Source organism: Artibeus jamaicensis, unplaced genomic scaffold (genome assembly GCF_021234435.1).
Source record: "Artibeus jamaicensis isolate MK-2021 breed Jamaican fruit bat unplaced genomic scaffold, CSHL_Jam_final scaffold_1689, whole genome shotgun sequence".
Taxonomy (NCBI): Eukaryota; Metazoa; Chordata; class Mammalia; order Chiroptera; family Phyllostomidae; genus Artibeus; species Artibeus jamaicensis.
The window spans coordinates 11986219-12005482 of NW_026522029.1; the positions used below are offsets into that span (position 1 = coordinate 11986219).

Consider the following 19264-nt stretch of genomic DNA (forward strand, 5'->3'; position numbering starts at 1 on the left):
TTCTAGTCCCATTCAAGCGCCTCCTTTCTCTTCTTTTCTGTACAGAGTAACAAATTCTAAGTCACTGTTCTTGTGCCTGCATCTGTCGTGGCCCTGCCTGCGCCCCCCATCTCTGCCATTTCTCTGGTCTAGACCGATAAAGAACTTGCTTGTTGCCCTATCGTGGTTGATGAGCTTGAAGGTCGCGGGAAAGACAAGGAGTTTCTAGAGTGGTCGGAGGGACCTGCACTCGGTTTGCATTTGGGGAGCCCTCACGATTCCCGGCGTCGGCGGACTGAGGCTGGGCATTTTAAAAAACACAGGGAGGCCTCTGTGGGGGAGGAAGAAGCCCCTCCAGCTCAGGGAGCGAAACGTCGCCGTGAATGACATGCCCGACCCCGTGTGTGAGCAGAGGCGGCTGCTCTAGGCGGGGTTGGCAGGTCCCAGCAGACCTCAGCGGGTCAGAGGCCAGTTCCACAGAACACAGGAAAGGCAGGGGGTCTGGCAGGTGCCGGAGACCCGGCAGGTCAAAGTCCAGGACACAGATGGGCCCAGAAGGCGGTCAGGAAACCTGGGCGGGGGGCCAGGTTCAAAAGGCCTGGGCGACCGTCTCACTCAGCAGAAATTTCTCGGGCTTCCTGCCGAAGGCCAGGACTGTTTGTGGGTGGGGTTGGGTTGGGGGTGCCCGGGATGGATGGGAAGCCAGGCAGTCCCTTAGAGTGAATCTGTGCGCGGTCATCCAGAGGCGCAGAGGACGGTGGGGACACAGAAGGTGACTGAAAGATCGCAGAGGAACGAGGAGAAGGGCTTTGTGACAAGGGCTGCAGAACACATAGAGGTGGCAACGCTGAATTTTCTAACATCTCAGGACAGAGCCTCGATCTCAGGTTTTTCTCTGTTGAATTTGAGATGCTGGCATTTCTGCCATGGCTGCCACGATGGCCTTTGATTTCCTGCAGGCTGGGGAGCAGGAGGGCCCCGTCGGGGAAGCCAGGGAAAGGGCTGGCAGGAAGTGGAGGAGCCTGTGTGGGCCCCCCACGCACTATCTGGCCACACAGAGGACAGGCCCTCACCACGGGGCAGGGACGGACACTGGAGAAGGGGCCGCTTGGAGGGGAGGATCTGACAAGGCGAGAGGAGGGAGCTCCGGGTGGTGGAAAACTTACTTTGACAAAGATGCTTCTGACTGCAGAGGGAGAGACTGGCAGGACAGCGGAGGGGCACATCAGATGCTCTCGGTCCACAGTCCCTATGAGCCAAGGTCGCCCCGAGAGAATGAGGAGTGAGAAGACCCTGAGTGCATGGAAAAATCTGGAAATGAGCATTGAGGCTCAGCACGGTGCCCAGACCGTCACCCTTCCCTCGCACCCGCGCCCCCCCGGAACTGCCCGCCCCCAAGGCTGACAGGTCAGTGTTCTTTTCAGCCAATCAGACTGACAGACACGATGTAGAAGATTTTTAAACAGAAACTTTATTGGAAGAATTTTGATACAGCTGTTTATTCTTTTTAAATACATCTGAGGTTACACAAAACATACAAAAATGTTTTCCGGTAACAAAAAGCGGAGTCGACATTACAGAGTTGTTGTGTTGTACTTCGGCGGATCAGAGTTGCTCGCGCGCGCGTGTGTGTGTGTGTGTGTGTGTGTGTGTGTGAGCAAACCAAATCACAATAGCCCTTGAAGTGGACGGTCAAGCCTGGCCTTGAACTTGAGCATTTGTTGGGGATGTGTGATGCCCCCGGTCTTCACGGAAGGAATCAAACCCACATTCAAACTGGGCCACGTGCTTAGAAACCATTCAAGACCGGAGGTCAGGAGGGGAAGGGGCACAGGGAATAGACCAGGAGGGGATTTGGCAATTTTTCATTCACAGTATTTCTCATATAAAAAGCCCATTCTGTTTATTGGCCAAACTCACAAGTGTTGGGGCAAAACCCCACTTGGGCAGAAAAGCCACTGAATTTGCTGCTTTTAGAGGAAGCACTCAGATCACTTGGCAAACTCGCGTCAGAGGTCCATCTAGTTCAACCCAGAACGTGCCCTGAGCCTGGCCACGGCACCACAGGTGATAGGGAAGCAGGATTCACACAGGTAAAGCTTTGTTTTCACAAGCAGAAGAAGTCTACCGGCAGGAGCAATGGGAAGGAGTGAAACACAGAGAAGCTGTACTAAAATTTAGTATCTGGGGGGAAACAAGTTAAAAAGACTCAGAACTGTCCTACGTGTAGTGTTGTCATTATGGAAACACCTCAAGCATCTCTCTGGGGAAGAGTTTTGGATACTCCACCTGGGGCTCAGGAAGTGGAAGACAGTTCTGCCCAGGGCCTCAGAGTGACGGGGGTATGGCAACTGTCCTTAAAAACAAAGGACACAGTGTGGCTTCTTGGATGCCAAAGACAAAATTCAAGGGACCCAGGTTCCAGGCCCCGTCCGCCTCGTTCCCACCCCACGAGACGCGAACCGGCCCACAGCTGGGCATCGGCTCAGCTTCCGCATGAAGACGAAGGACCAGCTCACAGGGCGGCCCAAGAAGAAACAGCTCGAGAGGATGGAAAGTCGCTTTTCTGGGCAAAAAAGCGCACGACCCTCACACCGCTGTCTACCCCCCCTGAACGTCTACTGCGCATCGTGAGTGCGAATCCACGCTGAGTGCGGGGTGACAAGATGAGTTAGATGAGTTAGACATTCTTTTCCGACAGCATGATCAAAATTACAAATGGTGAATTTTGAAAGATGCGGGAAGAGTTCAAAGTGAAATGGTATTAGGTGTAAGCACAGATTACTGCTGATTATGAAATAGAGTTATTCCTCCCGAAAAGGTGTCCATAAAGTGAAACGCACGTCAATCCCAGACACCCCTCTCCGGCCACACAGGGTGACCGGCGTTTGGCACTTCAGAAAGGCCACGCCCTCCCGGGGTGCCACCTCTGGGCCCGGAGGCCCGCCTCTCCGACTCTCACTGGCCCTGACTGTCCCCAGGCCAGTCCCTCCGTGAGTGCCAAGAGAACTTTCTTCTTTTACCTTTTTAAGTTCTTAAGGGAGCTGAAGGGAGTTCTGAGTGCAGTTTTGGTTCCACGGCAAAGCCAGGAAGTAAGCAAACGAGACGGTGGAAGGAGCGACCGTGACAGCCACACCCCACACCCGCTCTGCCAGGGTGACAGCCGCCAACTGTACAGGACAGTGTCAGCCCAGCGACAGATTCCGGGTCTGGGTCTTGAACTCGTTCAGGCAGACAGACGTGAGGGACGGAGTGCAAAGCCCAGACTGCGAAGTCCGTGGGGAGCAGGGCCCCCCCTTCTCGGCTGCAGCAGCTTCCTCACCTGGAAAATGGGGGTGGGAGTCCCTTCCTCCCGGTGTCGGGAGAATCAGAAAAGAAACCGTATCTGAAAGCGCTGTCGATCATCACATCGCTCAAAATTCTTTGCAGAAACGTGGGGATTTCCAACGAGAACATGAAAAGGCCGCGCCCAGAGCCCGACGCAGGAACACGCACCAAAGGTTAAACCCCAACCTTTCTTTCTGGATAATTTTGGTTAGAAGATGGTGGGACAGCAGCCAAAGCCTGTCCTGACTCTGGGGCCCAGATCTGAGTCACTGAGGCTTCTGGGGGATGCGTCTGGAAACAGCCTTCCAGTAACGAAACTTTCGATCAGTGTTCCTCAAAGAATAAAATAATTTCCTTTTTCCCAAAGACCTTGCGAATCGGAAACTAATTTGTTTTGAGGGCGGTGACCAAAAAACATTTCTCAAGGTCATTAATGCTGACTTGGAGAGATGAATCCCAACAGTTCAGCATTTGGGGTTCTGATTCAGAGCTCCAGACTTCCCCCTGCTGAATTAAAGAATCAATCTCATTGCACACCAGCTTTACTGCCCAACTTTGTGTGGCTCCACGAACAACGCTGGACGTTCAGAGGCGCCCCGGGCACGGAGAACAGAGGGCGCCAGACTGAGATGGCAGGACCCGCCCAGGGGCCTGGCTGCCACGGAGCACCTGAGCTCACAGAACACGCGTGAAGCAAAGAACGAGCGCCCCTCGCGCTGCACTGAGCCGAGGGCAAGTGGCCAGGAAAATCGCTCAGAGGCGAGAAGGCTCCGATACACGGACGTCATCGGTTGTGTAAAAATCGGGGACTGGCTCCACAAGAGTACAAAAGAAGTAAAAAACTTTAATTCTACCTCCCATAAAGAATACTACGGGAATAATATTCTAAACCTCCTCACCACACATGACAAATAAGACAGAAAACTCCATTTATAAAGTGCGTCATGTACCCAGAATGGAGGTGGGCTGTCCTCTATACAGACGCTTTCCCGTCACGTTTACGGAAAGCCGGGCAGCACGTGAGGTGGTGGCCCCCGCAAGCACGAGACCTGGCGTCTGGTCTTGGCTCGGCCACGACTGGCTTCCGTGACCTTGAGGAAGGGCCAGCGTTTCTGGGCTTGACGTTCTCATCTGAAAAATGGGAGGCAGAGCAGACTGCTCGGAAGGACAGTCGCCTCAGACGTCACATTCTGGGTCAAGCCATGAAATATTTTTGTTCTTAAACCCCGGCATCCTCCGTGGGGGTGCTCACGCGAAAAACCCACCACGCGGACGGTACAGGCGAAACCATCAGAGGTTTGGGGTCAGGGATTTGGCCGCTTCGCAAAGTGCACGACGCTCACAGTATTTTGGTTTCTGGCCTCCAAGCTGAGGCGTCTGGATGCAGGGGAATCAGAGCACCAAGGACACGTGACCACACTGCTGTCGGCCTCGGCAGAAGATGGCGTGGGCATGACCGCGGGGAGCACAGAACTACAGACGAGCTAGGCCCTGTCCCTCACCGAGGTGCTGGGGAGTCAGCAGGATGAGGGCCGCACAGAGGGTGAGCCCTTCTTGGCCAGTAGAACCTGGACTCGGAGGCACAGAACCGGCGCAGATACTTCTGCTGAGGGACGTTTACTTGGCAAAGTAAACTTTCCCTGAGTGATAGGAATTGGCTCTCCGAGAGTATTTGGTCTCTGAACTATTAGCAGAGTTATACTCAGATACTGAGATTTCCACCCCCTGCTACCCCAAGGTCAGCCCGACCATAGGGACATTCTCAACTTACAACAATTATTAACTAGTTATTTCTCAGTGAAATTAATCTACGTTAGCAAGACATCTGGGCCAGGAACACCAGTAAAACACAGCAACTCCTCAAAGTGCAGGAGAAACTGCTTTTTCTCCCTAATTTTTTACTGTTGCACACGCAAGCTTAAATACATTTAATTAAAGTATACATGTTAATGCCGACCAGCCAAATGACAGGAGCTGGCCATCTCTGGGGCAGGTGCGAGGTTAGACATTCTATCACTCTGGGATCCCCTCCATTCACGTCTTATCCAGGAAAGAAAAAACCACCCTGCTGCCCTTGTGCACCGACTGATCACAGCTTCGCACGGAAGGGAGGGCTCAGCGGCAGGCAGAGTCGACCTTCAACATCACTCACGAATTTTACAAGCCAGTGCAGATGTTCTGTCCTCGTGGGAAACATCATCACAATTACACAGTTAGTTTTTAAAGACATCCTAAATCCCTGCCTTCGCCCGAATGGCATTTCCCATAAAGGCCTGAACCCCGTGCGCAGCCCAGGGTTCCAGCGGGCTTGGCAGTGGGTGAGCCTTCGCAGGGACTTTTTCCTGACTCTCATGACAAAGCAGCAGCAGCAGCATCGGGACCTCTCCTTGCACCCGTCCCCCCAACCACTGGTCCAGCTAATGAGCACGTTTCACTGCAGGAGAACAGACCTTCAGAACTGCCTGGCGGGTAAGAAAAAAGGTTTTGAGAACACCAGTCTGCAGGAAGGAGAGAAGGGAGAGTTCATGGCCATCTGCAGGAGGTTAGAGAAGCAGGAAGAGCGTAGCTCGGTTTCCCTAATACAGTGGGTGAGAGACGGGGAAAAGGATACGCCAGACCTTAGACAGGGTCAGCAGCAGCCTATGCCACAGCAGTGAGAACGCGCTCATCACCGATCTGCGTCCCCCAATCGTTTCCATCCTGCAGGCCCTTGGTCTCCCGACAGTCTCACGGTTTCATGCGTGGGGACAAAAGGAAGTGCAATGCGACAGTGTGTTTGTACAGGCTGGTCAAGCACTTGTCATCTCAGGTGGCAGTTTTACTTTCCAAACCCACGGGCGCCTGGAAACCAGCTGATCTGGCAGCCCCCAGGACACCAGTGTGGGGACGAACTGCTCCCCGTCCCCCCCCCCCGGACCCTCGCTGGCCCAGACGCAGTGGCTGGGTGCAGTGGCCTGTGACCCAGCATCTGAACAGTGACAAAGCAAAAGGACACCATCCAGCCATTTCTGTTTTCACAGCACGTCACCTTTTCCTTTCATTAAGAACACCCACAAATATGAGCAAGAACAGACGAATGGAGGAAAGCTCGTGCAGAAGTTTGGAATTTAGCGACCGGAAAAAGTCTAAACAACCTTTCTAACAGATGCATTTGCAAAGTTGTGAAAACACAATCCACAAAACAATGTAATGTGATCATCGAATTGGATTTAAAAAGCAAAACATTACCTTTTATTATTTTTTTGACAAGATAGAGCAATAAAAGGAGAACTTCCGTACAGCTAGACCTCTGCCGAAAGCTCACAGAGTGACAATCCGTATACATTACTAACAAGAGCCTTATTTTGTACAGATCACAGAATATCTAAAAAACACACACGACGGTGGATGTCTCTGCTGGCGAGTACATTTCCGAGACAAAGGCACTTGGAAAACCCAATATGGTTTGGTTCATAAGTTTGCAAGGTACAAACAATTTCACAAACGTATGATTATACTGAAGAACGTCAGCAACCGTGACATTACATGTAAAAAAGATTTCCATTTCTTTTCTTTCTCTTTTTAATAACACTGGTTTTGTGGGAATGAAAGAAGCGGTTTGCAGCCACTTCAGTGAGGACCGTCCCAATGACTGGAGGCCCGCAGCTGCGCTTCATACTGGCCAGGAGGAGGGGTGGTCTGAGGACACCGGCAAGGGAACGAGGAAAGAGAAGCAAACCAACAAACAAAAACAGCACCCTGGGACAAACCCAGAGAGCTCAGAAATCCGAACGGTCGGGAGGGGCAGGCACCAAGGACCAGGCCCAACGTCCAGGAGAGAGGGTCTCGGTTCTGGCCCCCCAGCTGTGAACCCCCGCAGGGCACCAGTGGCTGGTCCCGTCTGCCCGGTGCGGGGGAGCCACAGTGATGCTCTCTCTGTTAAGAAGCCGGGTACAGTACCAGACAACGTGGGTCCCCCGGAGAAGCGGTTTCCCTTCATTCCTTACACGGCTGCAAAGTCAATCTGTACATAAAGCTGTCTCACTCCGGCCTGAAAAGTTTGAAAGCAAAAGAATCAGAATATCAATCAAGCCCAAAAGCAAACTATACAGATCAGAAAAGTAGCAAAAAAAATGATTTTTTGAAAAGGGATTTCCTCTGCTTCTGAGAAATGATTCTCTATTTTTCGTCATCATGAGCCCTCCAGTTTATCTGGGGACCGACATCGTCCATATGTCACTAAAAGAGCCTCCATTTACTCCCAGGGAAGCCAGCCAGGCACTGGTTCCCTGCCTGTGCCAGTGACTGGTGAAGGCTGAGGTCACTGCCCACCGCCCCCGCTGAGGACAAAACCACAAAGCAGCCCCTCGAACCCTCCCTCGGTCGCCGCATCTCTCCCAGCTCATGGATTCTTCTCTGTCTGCCGTCTGTCATTCCCTCTGTCTTCTCTCCCGAACCTGTCCCCACGGTTTGTCAGGGGCACCTCGGAGGTGCTCCGCTCGGTTCTCAGTCCTCCTCTCTGCGCTTACTTCTCAGCAAGGGCAGAGGCGAACGCTTCCCCTGCTCCAACGCCAGTCGCCCTGTGTCAGTTCACCTGTGGGTCTTTCTCAAGGCCTCCGCTGGCCCACCCCCCGTCTTCAATCCCTGAACAGAAACACCCACAGGCTCAGTCCTCGGGCCCCTTCTTTTCTACACTTGTCCCCCAGGGCAGGGTCCCCAACCCTGAGCCTTGGTCGTGTGTGGTCCGTGGCCCGTTGGGAACCATGCCACACGGCAGGAGGGGGCTTGAACGTGACGTGCTTGAGCCACCTGAAACCACCCCCACCCACTCCCCGCACTTCATCGCTAGTCCAAGGAAAATGGTCTTCCTCGAAACCAGTCCCTGGTGCCAGAAAGGCTGGGCCGCTGCCCTGGGGCCTCGTCCAGTCCCAGACTGTCGGGGCCCCCACATCTGCACCCAGGCCAGAGCCTGCCTGTCCTCTCCAGGACAAGCGTCCCCACGCAGCCAACCAGAACACTCTCCCCAAACCAGTGGCTCTTCACCACCCCCCCCAACAGCTCAGCTCCGCCCTCAGTGTCACAACCAAACAGGCAGACGCGGACCCCGAGCACCCCACTGCCCGCACCGCTGCCCTGGCTGGGTGACTAGACCCCGCCCGATTGGCAGCGACCTCTGTCCCCGCGCCACTCCCGTCTACCTCCAGCACCAAGGCTACAGCAGTGCCACTCCATTGCCCAACCCGGCACCAGCTCACCTTCCTCGTCCTTCCCCGGCCTGCCAAGCCCTATCCTGATGACCACGGCCCCTGGCTGCCCTCTGACCCCCTTTGCTCAGTCTGCGGCAGCCACACTATCCTTCCCATGGAACAGTGATCCTCAGGAGAGCCACGTGACACAGCCCCTCTGTCACAGCTCTACTCAGACACCAGCACGGCCCACGCTGACCACCTGTATAGCTCGCATGCAATTCGTCTGCCCAGTAATTACTCCCTGGGCACCTCCTGGCTTCTAGGCCCGGTTCGGGCCCTGGGAGTGCAACGGGGAGCCAAAAGGGACAAGACACCCTTGTGCTCGTGGAGTTTACACACCGTCGGGAGCTAGGGAGGAAGGGAAGTGACACACCAGCCAGCAGATCCAGCACGCCGGACGGTGCTCCCAGGGCTGGAGGAAAACGGAGCGCAACGCAGAGACCCTGCTGGCCTCGGCAGCCAGGCCTCCCCGCCCGGCTCTCCTGCGCCCCACGCCCACCCACCGCGGGCCCATCGGAGCGTCTCTGCTGGGTTTCATGTTCACTGGCGCCCTCCCACTGGGCTGTCATCTGTCCAAGATAAAGGACTCAGATCTACCCTGACTCCTACCCAGAAGCTCGAGGAGCAACCAGCACACAGTAGGTGATCAGTGAATATTTGCTGGAGGAGTTGAAACCCCACCAATTTCCTTCTTTCAAATAAAAACGATTTAAGTAAAGCACACAATCGGTGACAATAAGCAAGTTCATGTTGGGGACATAGAACAAGAGGTAAATCGGAACAGTCGAGAGAAAGGGAAGAACCCGCGTGGGGGGAGAACGCCGGCACTACCTCCTTACAGTAATCTGTGGGGTCCTTCAGGCCCCACCCCTGGCGTTCGGGGAGGACGGCCTGCAAACACCAGGACGTCTGAGAGGACTCAGGAACCACGGAATGGAACAAAGAGCTGGGCGGGCCCAGAGCCCCCCTGCACAGAAGTGGTCCCGCTTTTTGCCTCATTGAAAAAACAACCCTCGCCGTGCGCAAGTTCGACTCTGAGGATGCGCCTCCCAGCAGCACCCTCTCCTCGAAGAGGTTTGTGGCGGAAAAAAAGACAGAACTTAGTATCAGTGTGATTCGGAGCTAAAACTGAAAAGCAATTTAATTTTTCTCATTTGAAAAGTGCTGATAAAATACCCACCCTACTTATCTCACAAAACTGCTATACATTCATCCAGTGCTTGACCAACACTTAATAAACCCTTTCTACGTGCCCGGCGTTCCTGTGAGGATCCCACGTGATATGAGAAAGGGTTTTTTCATCTGCTATAATAGGCTAATGGACCAAACTATTATGACTGACTACATTTGACTTAGTCTACCCAAATGGCGCCCAAAATAACGGTGCTTAGGAAAATAATGGGTTAGGAAAACCCTCTGTAAAATTCCCCTATGTCTAACCTCAAGACAAAACCACTACAGCTAAATAAACTGGCTTAATTTCTTTCCTAACGAAAGTGAACTGGGGAAATCAGCTGGGTTAACCCCGAGGGCAGATACAGAGACGGGTAAGAAATGGTGAAGCAGAAGGCAGGAGGAGAGAAAGCGGAAAAACAAAGAGGCTGCGTAAACTGGTCTTTGCATAATGAGGAGCTAATTACGCCCCGTCCCGAGGGGCCACAGCCTCGCACAGAAGCTCAGTCCAACCGAGTCGCTCTGCTTCATCTGCCGGCCCTGCTGGGACAGCCTCAAGTTTCCCAGCCTCCCGCTTTCCTTTCTCAGTTTCCTTCAAAGCAGAGAGAAAGGGGGGGCTCTCCAAAGAAGGCAGACTGCTTGTCTGGTCGGTCTGTTCACCCCGCAGGGACGGACAAACACCCCGCTGATCAAAAGCCCGCCGGGCTCCGCACAGCACCCTGCCCCAGGGCTGGCTTTAAAGCGCAGTCTCGAGAACCGGTCTCACTGTCCCACATGAACACTGAACCATCTCATAATTAGTGACTATGAATGAGACGAAATTACAAGTCACGAACAACAATCAAGTGGGTCTGGGTTCCTCCTTCTGTAAACGGGGGACAATAGTCTTGTGAGAACAGCCCGGGCCGTCAGCTTTGCCGCCACGATCGACCCACATGGGAGCGCTTACACCCTGTGGACGCACTTCGGACAGCAAGCCCAGGGACCTATGGCCGTTGGCTCTAACCTCCTCGGGGGGTTGGGTGCCGGTCGACCCCAGGCATGTGTGCTGAAGAAAGGCGAAGCATGATGGAGACTTGGAAGCGAACTGAGCTCCTGTACAAACAGTGGAGAAACAGCGGCCCCACTGAAAGGGGCTCCTGGGAGAAGCAGGAAGGGATCAGCAAGGCAGGGGAGCGGCGGAGGCGCGTTTCCAAAGCTCGGAGCTCCCACGGGGGCCAGTGTGGAGGCGTCCGGGTTCCTTCCTGGGTATCCGCGTGGGCTTCTATTTTGAAGCTAGAGAACAGCACACAAAATGCCAAAGCAGGAAGCCGGGGGCTCAGGGCTTAACGGGCAGAACAGAAATGGGCAGAAGAAAAGGTGGAAGAACTGAAGGCAGAGGTTTCTGGTGGGGACTGGACGGTGTGCAATAGGCTTTTGTGTTTTGTGGAATTCAGGAGGCCAACGAGCCCCAAGCATATTCTACGTTTTTCTTCAAACCTTATTTCTAACGGAACAAAAGGGTATTGAAAAAACTGACAGATGATTATCAGTTTAAAACAAGAAACACAAAGTATTAAATTGCCTTCCTAATCCGGTGCCCCTCTTTCTCCTCCCATTTAAATACCGAACATAAAGAAATAAGCTTTCTATTTCATCAATTCCCAAATGACAACTCATTTTAAAAAGCTAACACAGGGGAGAGTGACGGCAAGGACTTTTTCAGTGCCAGCAGAAAACCTTGCAGTTTAAAAGCTGGATTATCGTATCGCTCCCAGGCCTCTGGGCTAAGATCAGGTGTAGCATCGGCTCTGACCATTGTATAAACTGGATTGTCACTTCATTAATAATCCCAAAGGAGCCCGAGAATCGGTGAAGACACCACCGATTCTGTATTAGTGCGCGGCCAGCCGATTGCTTAACCGATTAAAATGGCGGGTAAGAAGGACGTGCCTGTACACAGTTGGAAAACAGTCACAAAACACGGTTTTTACACAAACTAGAAAGTGACCCTTCTCCGACTTCTCACGTCATTAGTCCCCTCAGTGTAAAAGTTAGCCTCAGAGATTTTAGTAAGTTTTTAACCAAAAACTGTTACTTAAATTAGGATTTAAAATCAGCTATAAGAAGACATCTAAAAATGTCATAAAACCAAAGAGTGTAAAACTTATTATTGAGAAAATCCTTCCTCCGGTCTTTTGGAGCTGAGGCCACGGGTACTGAAGTTCCATAGCTAGTGCGTTCGTGTGGTTATTTTTCTCAAAAATGGAATCATTTGAGTTTGATTACCTCTGATACGTAAAACCTAAAAAAAAGATGTAATTTAAAATTTACAAGTAAGGTTACGCCCTGGCTGGTGTGGCTCAGCGGGGTGAGGGCAGGCCCGTGAACCGAAAGGTTCGATTCCCAGTCAGAGCACATGCCTGGGTTGCAGGCCAGGTCCCCAGTAGGGGGCGTGCAAGAGGCAACCACACACTGATGTTTCTCTCCCTCTTTCTCCCTCCTTCCCCTGAGTCTGAAAATAAATAAACTAATTAAAAAAAACAACAGTTAAAAGTTTTACTTCACGACATGAAATGTTCCCGGAAGCCCGGATCCACCGAGAGCACATGCACCTGCATGACTGGGGCAAAGGCAGGGAGGCAACAAGAGAGCGGAACAGTCCGGGCTCGCCTGCCTCAGGGCCGGAAGGAGGGCCGCCACGGGTCGACCCGTAGCTCCCCCACCCCGTCCCCAGGGCCCCCCCCCCCAGGGCCTTCGAGGACAGAGTAAAGCTGGCTTGCCCTTGGCTGACAAAAGGCTTAAAGTACTTTTCAGAGCTTAACTTTTCAAAACCTAAACACGGTTTCCAAACCAAACAGCCGCTGCACCAAGGGCTGCTTCCACCGTTCTCAAAGCCAGCACTCCCGAGGCTCCCCCAGGAACCCCCTTGGCCCGGTGCCCACAGCGGATGCTCCACCCTGAACCCACAGCCGCTCCAGCTCAGAGAGGCCTGGCCTCACGGCCGGAGGCCACGGGACTCAGGGGACGCGCTGTCCGGGATGCCAGCAGGTGCTCCAGCCAGAAGGTGGGGGCCAGGAGCAGAGGTTCCCTGGCCGGGAGTGAGCAGAGTCCCCCGAGTGTGCCGTCCGGTAGGTGGCCGAGGCCGGGCTGTCCCTGCACTGTGCCCTCAGTCCCTCGCGGTCCACTCCCGCGGGGAGAACTGCAGCCCCGCATACTTGCAGAAGCTCGGGGTGCTGGAAGCTGTGGAGTCACAGGGCGGGACTCCAGCTCTACCTCCTGCAGAGCCGCCCCTGGGACCTGTCCGGGGCCCTCCAGTTCCAGAGGGGACCTCCCTGTCCCCGGAGGAGGGTGCACGGCAAAGGAGAATCTGAGTTTTATTAAAGGGCCCAGGTCGGTGTCAACCGATACAAAGGCCTCCCGGGTTTGCCTCTGTGGTTGGAAAAACAAGTACATTATCCTCACCCGACAGTATAGTGGGTAAATATATACACTTCACAGGTGGAAGAGTAAATGTTCTCAAACAGTACAGACAATACACTCTGCGACCCTTAAAGTAAGTTATTAAAAAAGTCATACCTGAGTAAAAATGTTATGTGTTTGGCTTAAAATCCACCTGGCATCAGCGTCCGGTGCCACCACCAACTTCAAGGTCCCCACGTACACGTCAGAACACAGGGTCCAGAAATGCTGCTCCTGCAGACTGTACACCCCCTGCAGGTGCTGCACCTGGAACACAAAGGGCGGGGCGCTCAGCACGGCACGAGGCCCCCCAGCTCGCCACCCCCCTCGTCCTGGGCTGGCTGCCCGGCAGGTGCTCGGGGAACAGGAGCGGACGCCCACCCATCAGTGCCCACCCATCAGATCTGCGGGGCAGGCTGAGCGTGCCGGGGAAGCTCCATGTTCAGAGACAGCAGTCGGAGGACAAATAGAGACGAAAGTGAGGTCAGAAGCTGGGAAGACGACAGAGGAAACTCAAAGAAGAAGGAAATAAAGGACAGAAATCAGCAACCCGGAGTTTAGGAAGTGAGAGAATTCACAAGATCGAAACACTAGCTCTGTGCCCAGATGAATGAGCGGGAGTCAGCGTTTCTTAGTGAGGGCTGCCCTTGGAAGGGACAGTTTTCACTGCACAACCGTCAGAATCTATGGGGCGCCCTGCCCCGCCCCACAGGCCCCCCAGAGCTCGATGCCAGTGTGCACCTGTCCCCCCGATCGATCGTGTGGCCACCACCAAGGAGGGGTGTCTCTGAGCTTTTCCACGGATTCCTTATGGTCTCCGCAGCCTTAGGCTGAGAACCACTGGCAAGACAAACTGATGGAGATTTCAAAAAAAAAGGGAAAATGTAACTTAAGGAAACACAAACACCATGACAGGTCACACCGTGCGTACTGTGTGCGTGCGTCGATACGCAAATGTACGAAAAAGCACAGGGAGCAGAGTCCAGACGCTCTCACCCGCCCCGCTCGGAGCCCACGTCGTCGCCCGGGTGGAGTCTGGGGGACGGGAACAGCCTATTAACTGGTCTCCATCTCTAGCTCTGCGGCCGGGCTCCTCCTCCACACAGTGCGTGTCCGTCCTGGCACCGCCGAGGCCCCAAGCTGCCGCTCGGCTGCTCAAACTGCCCCGGTGGCTGCCCATCTTACTCCACAGACACCCCATGTCCCACCCCGTGTTCCTCCTCCTGTCCCACCAACCTCCTCCCCTTGCTTCCTCGCCGGCCAAGACTCCTCCTCCTCACTCCGAAAAAGTCAGGCTTGCTCCTGTCTGGGGTACTTGCTGTTCCCGCTGCCCAGACGCCCTTCCCTCCAGATTGCTGAACAGGCCACTCGGGTCTCCACACAGGCGGCACCTGCCCATCAGCCTGCCTGCCGCTGCCCTGTCTGAACCGGGATGCGTCCCCTCCGCACGTCTCTGCTCCACCGTGCTCCTAGGCACACGGAACAGTATGCATTTATGTCCCTTACGTTGCTTGTTGTCTGTCTGCTCCGGCAGAACTCAAGCTTGACAAGGCAGGGGCTTACTCTTGTTCTTTCTCATTTGTATCCTCAGCACCCCAGACAGCGCCCGGCCTGAGTGGCACGAAGTCTACCGTAAACACGTAAGTGGGTGAAAACCCCACCCTGGGGCTCGCCTGCGGGGCACATACACTGGACTGGAACGACGCAGAGGTTAGCGCGGTCCCTGCACGAGGAGGACACGCCAGTTCACGGAACGTTCCGCGTTGGCACATGTGGATTGGAACATCCCACTGTTCTCCTTAAAACACTTACAATTTTCATTTATCGTTTCTACTAAAGCTGGAAAAAGTAAAATAGGAACAAACAAAAAACAACAACAAAACCCCCAAACTTTGAAAACCTAGACAAAGTGGATGAATTTCTGGATATACAGAAAACAACAAAAAGAGAAAATGGGCAAGGATCCCTGAGAATTGAAAAGGAAATAAAATTTTTCTTTCATAAAGCTCCAGTCCCAGAGGGCAAACATCTGAGGAACATGTGACCTCTGCCTTAGTTTTTACAGAAAATAGGAAGGATTTTATTAATAAGAAATGGCCCATTCATTCAATTCGTGGACTTCATATTAGTGAGAACTAATCTTGACCCCTTCCCCAACCAGACAGAGACAGTAAATCATCGGCTGGTTGCCCCCATAAGCTAAATCTAACAGTAAATTAAAAATAAATAACATATCGTGACCAAGCTGCATTTATCCCCAAAGGGAAAGAACGGATATCAGAAACTATTACTGTTCTTCGATAATAAAGAGGAAGAAGCATAGTCCTTTCAATAAAAACACTGTAATTCAACACCTAGTTATGATTAGGGGAAAAGTGATTAGAAGGATGCTTCCTTAATAAAGCCATCTACCAAAACGTACAGGAAGTATTTACAGAAGAGACGTCAGGTGGGTCCCCTGAGGGTCAGGAAACAGACGCCCGAATCGCCAGGGTGACGGCTCACTCTCTCCGCACAGACCGGGAGGGGACAGACTGCCATCGGCCAGTGCCCAGAGGTTAAAAGAAAGGCTCCGCTCAGGGAAACAGCGCTTCGTCAGGACTACAGCAGCTTAACACAGGACAGAGGCTACTCGGGGTGGGGGGGTTCGCCACGGCCCCTGGGAACGGTCGCGGAGCTGGATGACCACCCAGAGGTCACAGAGGGGAGTCTTGCAACCAGACAGAAGTCCAGACCAAAAGAACAGTGAGATCTTTTTGGATCCTGTGATTCTCCGGTAAGTAATGTACTTGGGTTGGTAATGAAGGTAAAATTGAACTTGTGTCTATAAAAATACTTATTTTTATCAGAATTTGATGAACGGAGGCCTCATGTTCTAGATTCCAGGGCAGTGGGTGGGAGACGGGAGACAAAGCCCACCGTGCCCTTCCTGGGCACTGCCCTTCCCGGGGCGGCGGTCAGGGCAGACGTCCCCTTCCCCTGGGGACGGACCACAGTGTTGGGACCTCACGTCCTCTGCTTCCTCACTGCCATGGCCATGGAACGGTCTCCCCGTGAGTGCAGCGGCCACCTCGCCACACAGGTCCCTACATCCTCAGAAGGGGTCCACAGGGAAGGATGCAGTCACCCCAAGGCACAGACGGGCTTCGCCTCTGCTCACGTGAGGACCGTGGGCAAGTGGGGCTGCAGGTGGAGACCTGGGCTGCGGCTCTGGCCCGGACACGTGGCAGGAGCGGGTGTGGGAGCTGCAGAGTCGGAGTGCGGAGGGTGGGAATCCCGGCTCAGCCCCTGGCACCTGAGGCCTTGGCAGAGGGACAGCATGACCTCCGAGTGTGCACTGTGCCCGGAGTGGGCACGGGTAAGAACAGACACCATCTACAGACGTCGCTCCGTGCCGGGCGGGTCTGCGGGAGGCCGTCGGTGCGGGGCCCTTTCTCCCCCACAGGCGGCCGGCTGCTCCTGTCCCCAACGGGCCTCGCCGTGCTTCCCAGACCCCAAAGTCCATCTTACCCCTTCTTTCTCTGCTGGCCCCTCATGTCTCTGCACAACACTGCCTAATAAATCCTCGAGAAAACAGAGGCACCCAGAAAACCCCTTCTCCTGTCCCCAAACCCGCCCATCAACCCCGACCCGTGGGAACACATCCCCCCTTCCCCAGAGGACACAACCCCAGGGTCCCCACAGGAGTCACACCGGAGTGTTGTGGGCCTGTCCCTCTGCCCTGCTCCAGAACGGCCCTCCGTCCCTCACCCCTTCAGGATTACGTCACCAGTGCCCCTCGCTCAGTGAGGGGTCCCCTCAGTACCAACCGGGCTCCAGAACCGTGCACACTGCCCGTCCTGGCTCCCCACCTGGGCCCGAACCTGGAGCTACAGCCCTAGTGTCTTAAATCCACTGACTACTGATGACGCAAACCCCTGCGGTCCTCCTCTGCCCCTGAAACGCCAAGTGTGCCTACCGACCACTCACCTGCCCGGCCCCCCAGCAGCACGGCCGGCATTTCAACCCTCACGGGCCCAGCACTGAGCCCCAGATCTGGGGGCGTTTCTGTCCTCAAGCCTGCAGCGACTTGGCCTCCGTCGGGACCAGCGGCACCGGGGGTGCCAGTGGATGCCTTTCCTCTGCCCCCGCAGACACACTGGCCCCGGAATGCATCCAAACGGCCCCTTGTCTCCCCCCTCCCCGAGACCCCCGGAGTCCCAGGGGCCTGCTCAGATGACAGCAGCCTGCCAAGCCGCGACGCCCTGAAAACCACCACAGCCTGGTTTGCTCTGCGTTCCTTCCAGAACCCGTTTTCGAACAGCAAGCAGGATAATTGCGGGGACACTTTAAAATGCTGTACACCGCTCTTCTTGCCTGGAAGCGTTCTGCTGTTCCCACTTCATCAGAACTGCATCCCAACCTCTGGGCAGGGCCCAGGCCCGGGTGTGACCGCCCGGGCCTGCCTCTGCCTCCGGCCTCCCCACCGCCCCCCCTCGGTGCGACGCTGCAGCCCCGTGGCGTGTTTTCCCGGTCCCCCCACGGCACTTCGGCACCGCCGCGCTCCTCTGCCTGGAACACTCTCCCCAGGGGTCTCACGCGCCCGGCTCTGTGCAGCCATCGGGGTCTCAAGGCCCCTGACTGTGACCCCCGCAGTAAACCGGAGGCGCCTTTCATGTCCACCACTGCGCCTCATGCTGTCGCAGCGTTATCATCACGGACACTTCACTCACTGCCTCCTTCTCCAGGGCCCGCGTTTCCCATGAGGCGCAGCCCTTCGAGAGCAGAGACGCAGTCCGTCACCCGCACCGTCGCCCCCCCCAGCACCTCAGGGGGCTGTGGCAGTTCAAAGAAGAAAACCGAGCAGACGCTCTGTCGTCTGCCACTCGTCTCTGCGTGTTTAAAAGACCCGCTGGGTTTCCGGGCGAAGACGAGCTCTGCGCGTCTGGCTGCAGAGCCCCACCTGGTTCCCTGGACCCTACCCCGGTCCCCGTAAGCGGTGCTCACGTGCAGTGAGCCGTCCCGGAGCAGGACTCGGCTGTGCACGCGGGCGACCCGGTCCCCAAAGTCGAGAGCACTGGCAGCTGGGAAGCACCGTGCAGCCCAGTGGGGTGGAAGTGGGACACTTACCCTCTGATAGCACTGAGGCAGGGTGTCTTCCAGAACAGGAGGCGTTCTCTGCATTAATATCCCAACGGACTCTTTTAACAGAGGAATAACACTAAAGAGAAAGAAGACATGGAGTTTATTAAAGCCACATTCTGCAACACAGTGAGAACGACCTCCCTGGACTGAAGTGTAATGGGATTTATCAGAATAATGTGAGGGGAAAGAACCCAGTCATTGTTCCAAGTTTAACATGTGATCAATAAATTATTACCTGAAATAAAAGAGCTGGATAAATGCATCAATGTACAATATACTAAACTTACACCACTGAATAGTTCAGCAGCATCTGCAAATCTAAACAAGCATTCGATTATTATTTAAAACAGACTTCAAAAAAGTAATAAAAAATAAAAATAAATTAGACTTCAGATGGCTAGGACGGTCCAAGGTAATCTATAAAGTGTATCATGGCCAGCCAACCGGTCCTTAACAATTATCAAGTATTTCACACATCTGGCTGAAGACCACTGTTACGGAAAATACAAGAAACCTGATGCGGTGCATGTGAGTCCAGCTGTTTAATGTCTCTCCAACCCAGTGACATGTGTCTTCTTTCATGACCACGCCACACGGAAGCCCGGACATAACCACCGACCTGGTGACTCGGCGCCTGCAGTGACAGGGCCCAGGACGCTGCGTGTACCCGGGGGCCGGTCCTCCGTCAGTCCCCAGGACGGCTGCCTCGGCTGCTGAGCTGATTAACTGCACCCGGACAGTGCGGACAACAGTGGATGGAGAGCGGGCTGGAATGCAGGTCTCCTACACTGGCAACACACCGGATCCACCGTATGTCTTGTTTGCTTTCGGTTCTGACAGGCGAATCAGAACCTTCAGGGGAGGCTGCGATGTCCCCGAGAGGTGGGGCGATAAGGCGCCGCCCCAGGGGACTTCGTGGGGCGGTCGGACACGGCTTCGGGACACTAAAGGGTTTAAGGCAGGGCTCTCTTCTAAACCTGCAGAGTCTCAAC

At 54.4% G+C, this 19264-nt stretch overlaps 1 protein-coding gene across 3 annotated transcripts in view; it reads right to left on the reverse strand.

Moving 5' to 3' along the window:
* Positions 1-1427: 1427 nt before the first annotated feature.
* SLC30A7 (solute carrier family 30 member 7) overlaps positions 1428-19264 on the reverse strand; it is a 53031-nt gene continuing 35194 nt past the window's right edge. For all 3 annotated transcript variants that reach the window (XM_053655888.1, XM_037153020.2, XM_037153019.2), the window contains 3 exons: positions 18258-18348; positions 13266-13415; positions 1428-7336 (listed from right to left, as the gene is read on the reverse strand). In XM_053655888.1, the coding sequence (XP_053511863.1) occupies positions 7289-7336; positions 13266-13415; positions 18258-18348 (289 nt within the window). In that variant the 3' untranslated portion in view covers positions 1428-7288. The remainder of the gene's footprint in view (positions 7337-13265; positions 13416-18257; positions 18349-19264) is intronic.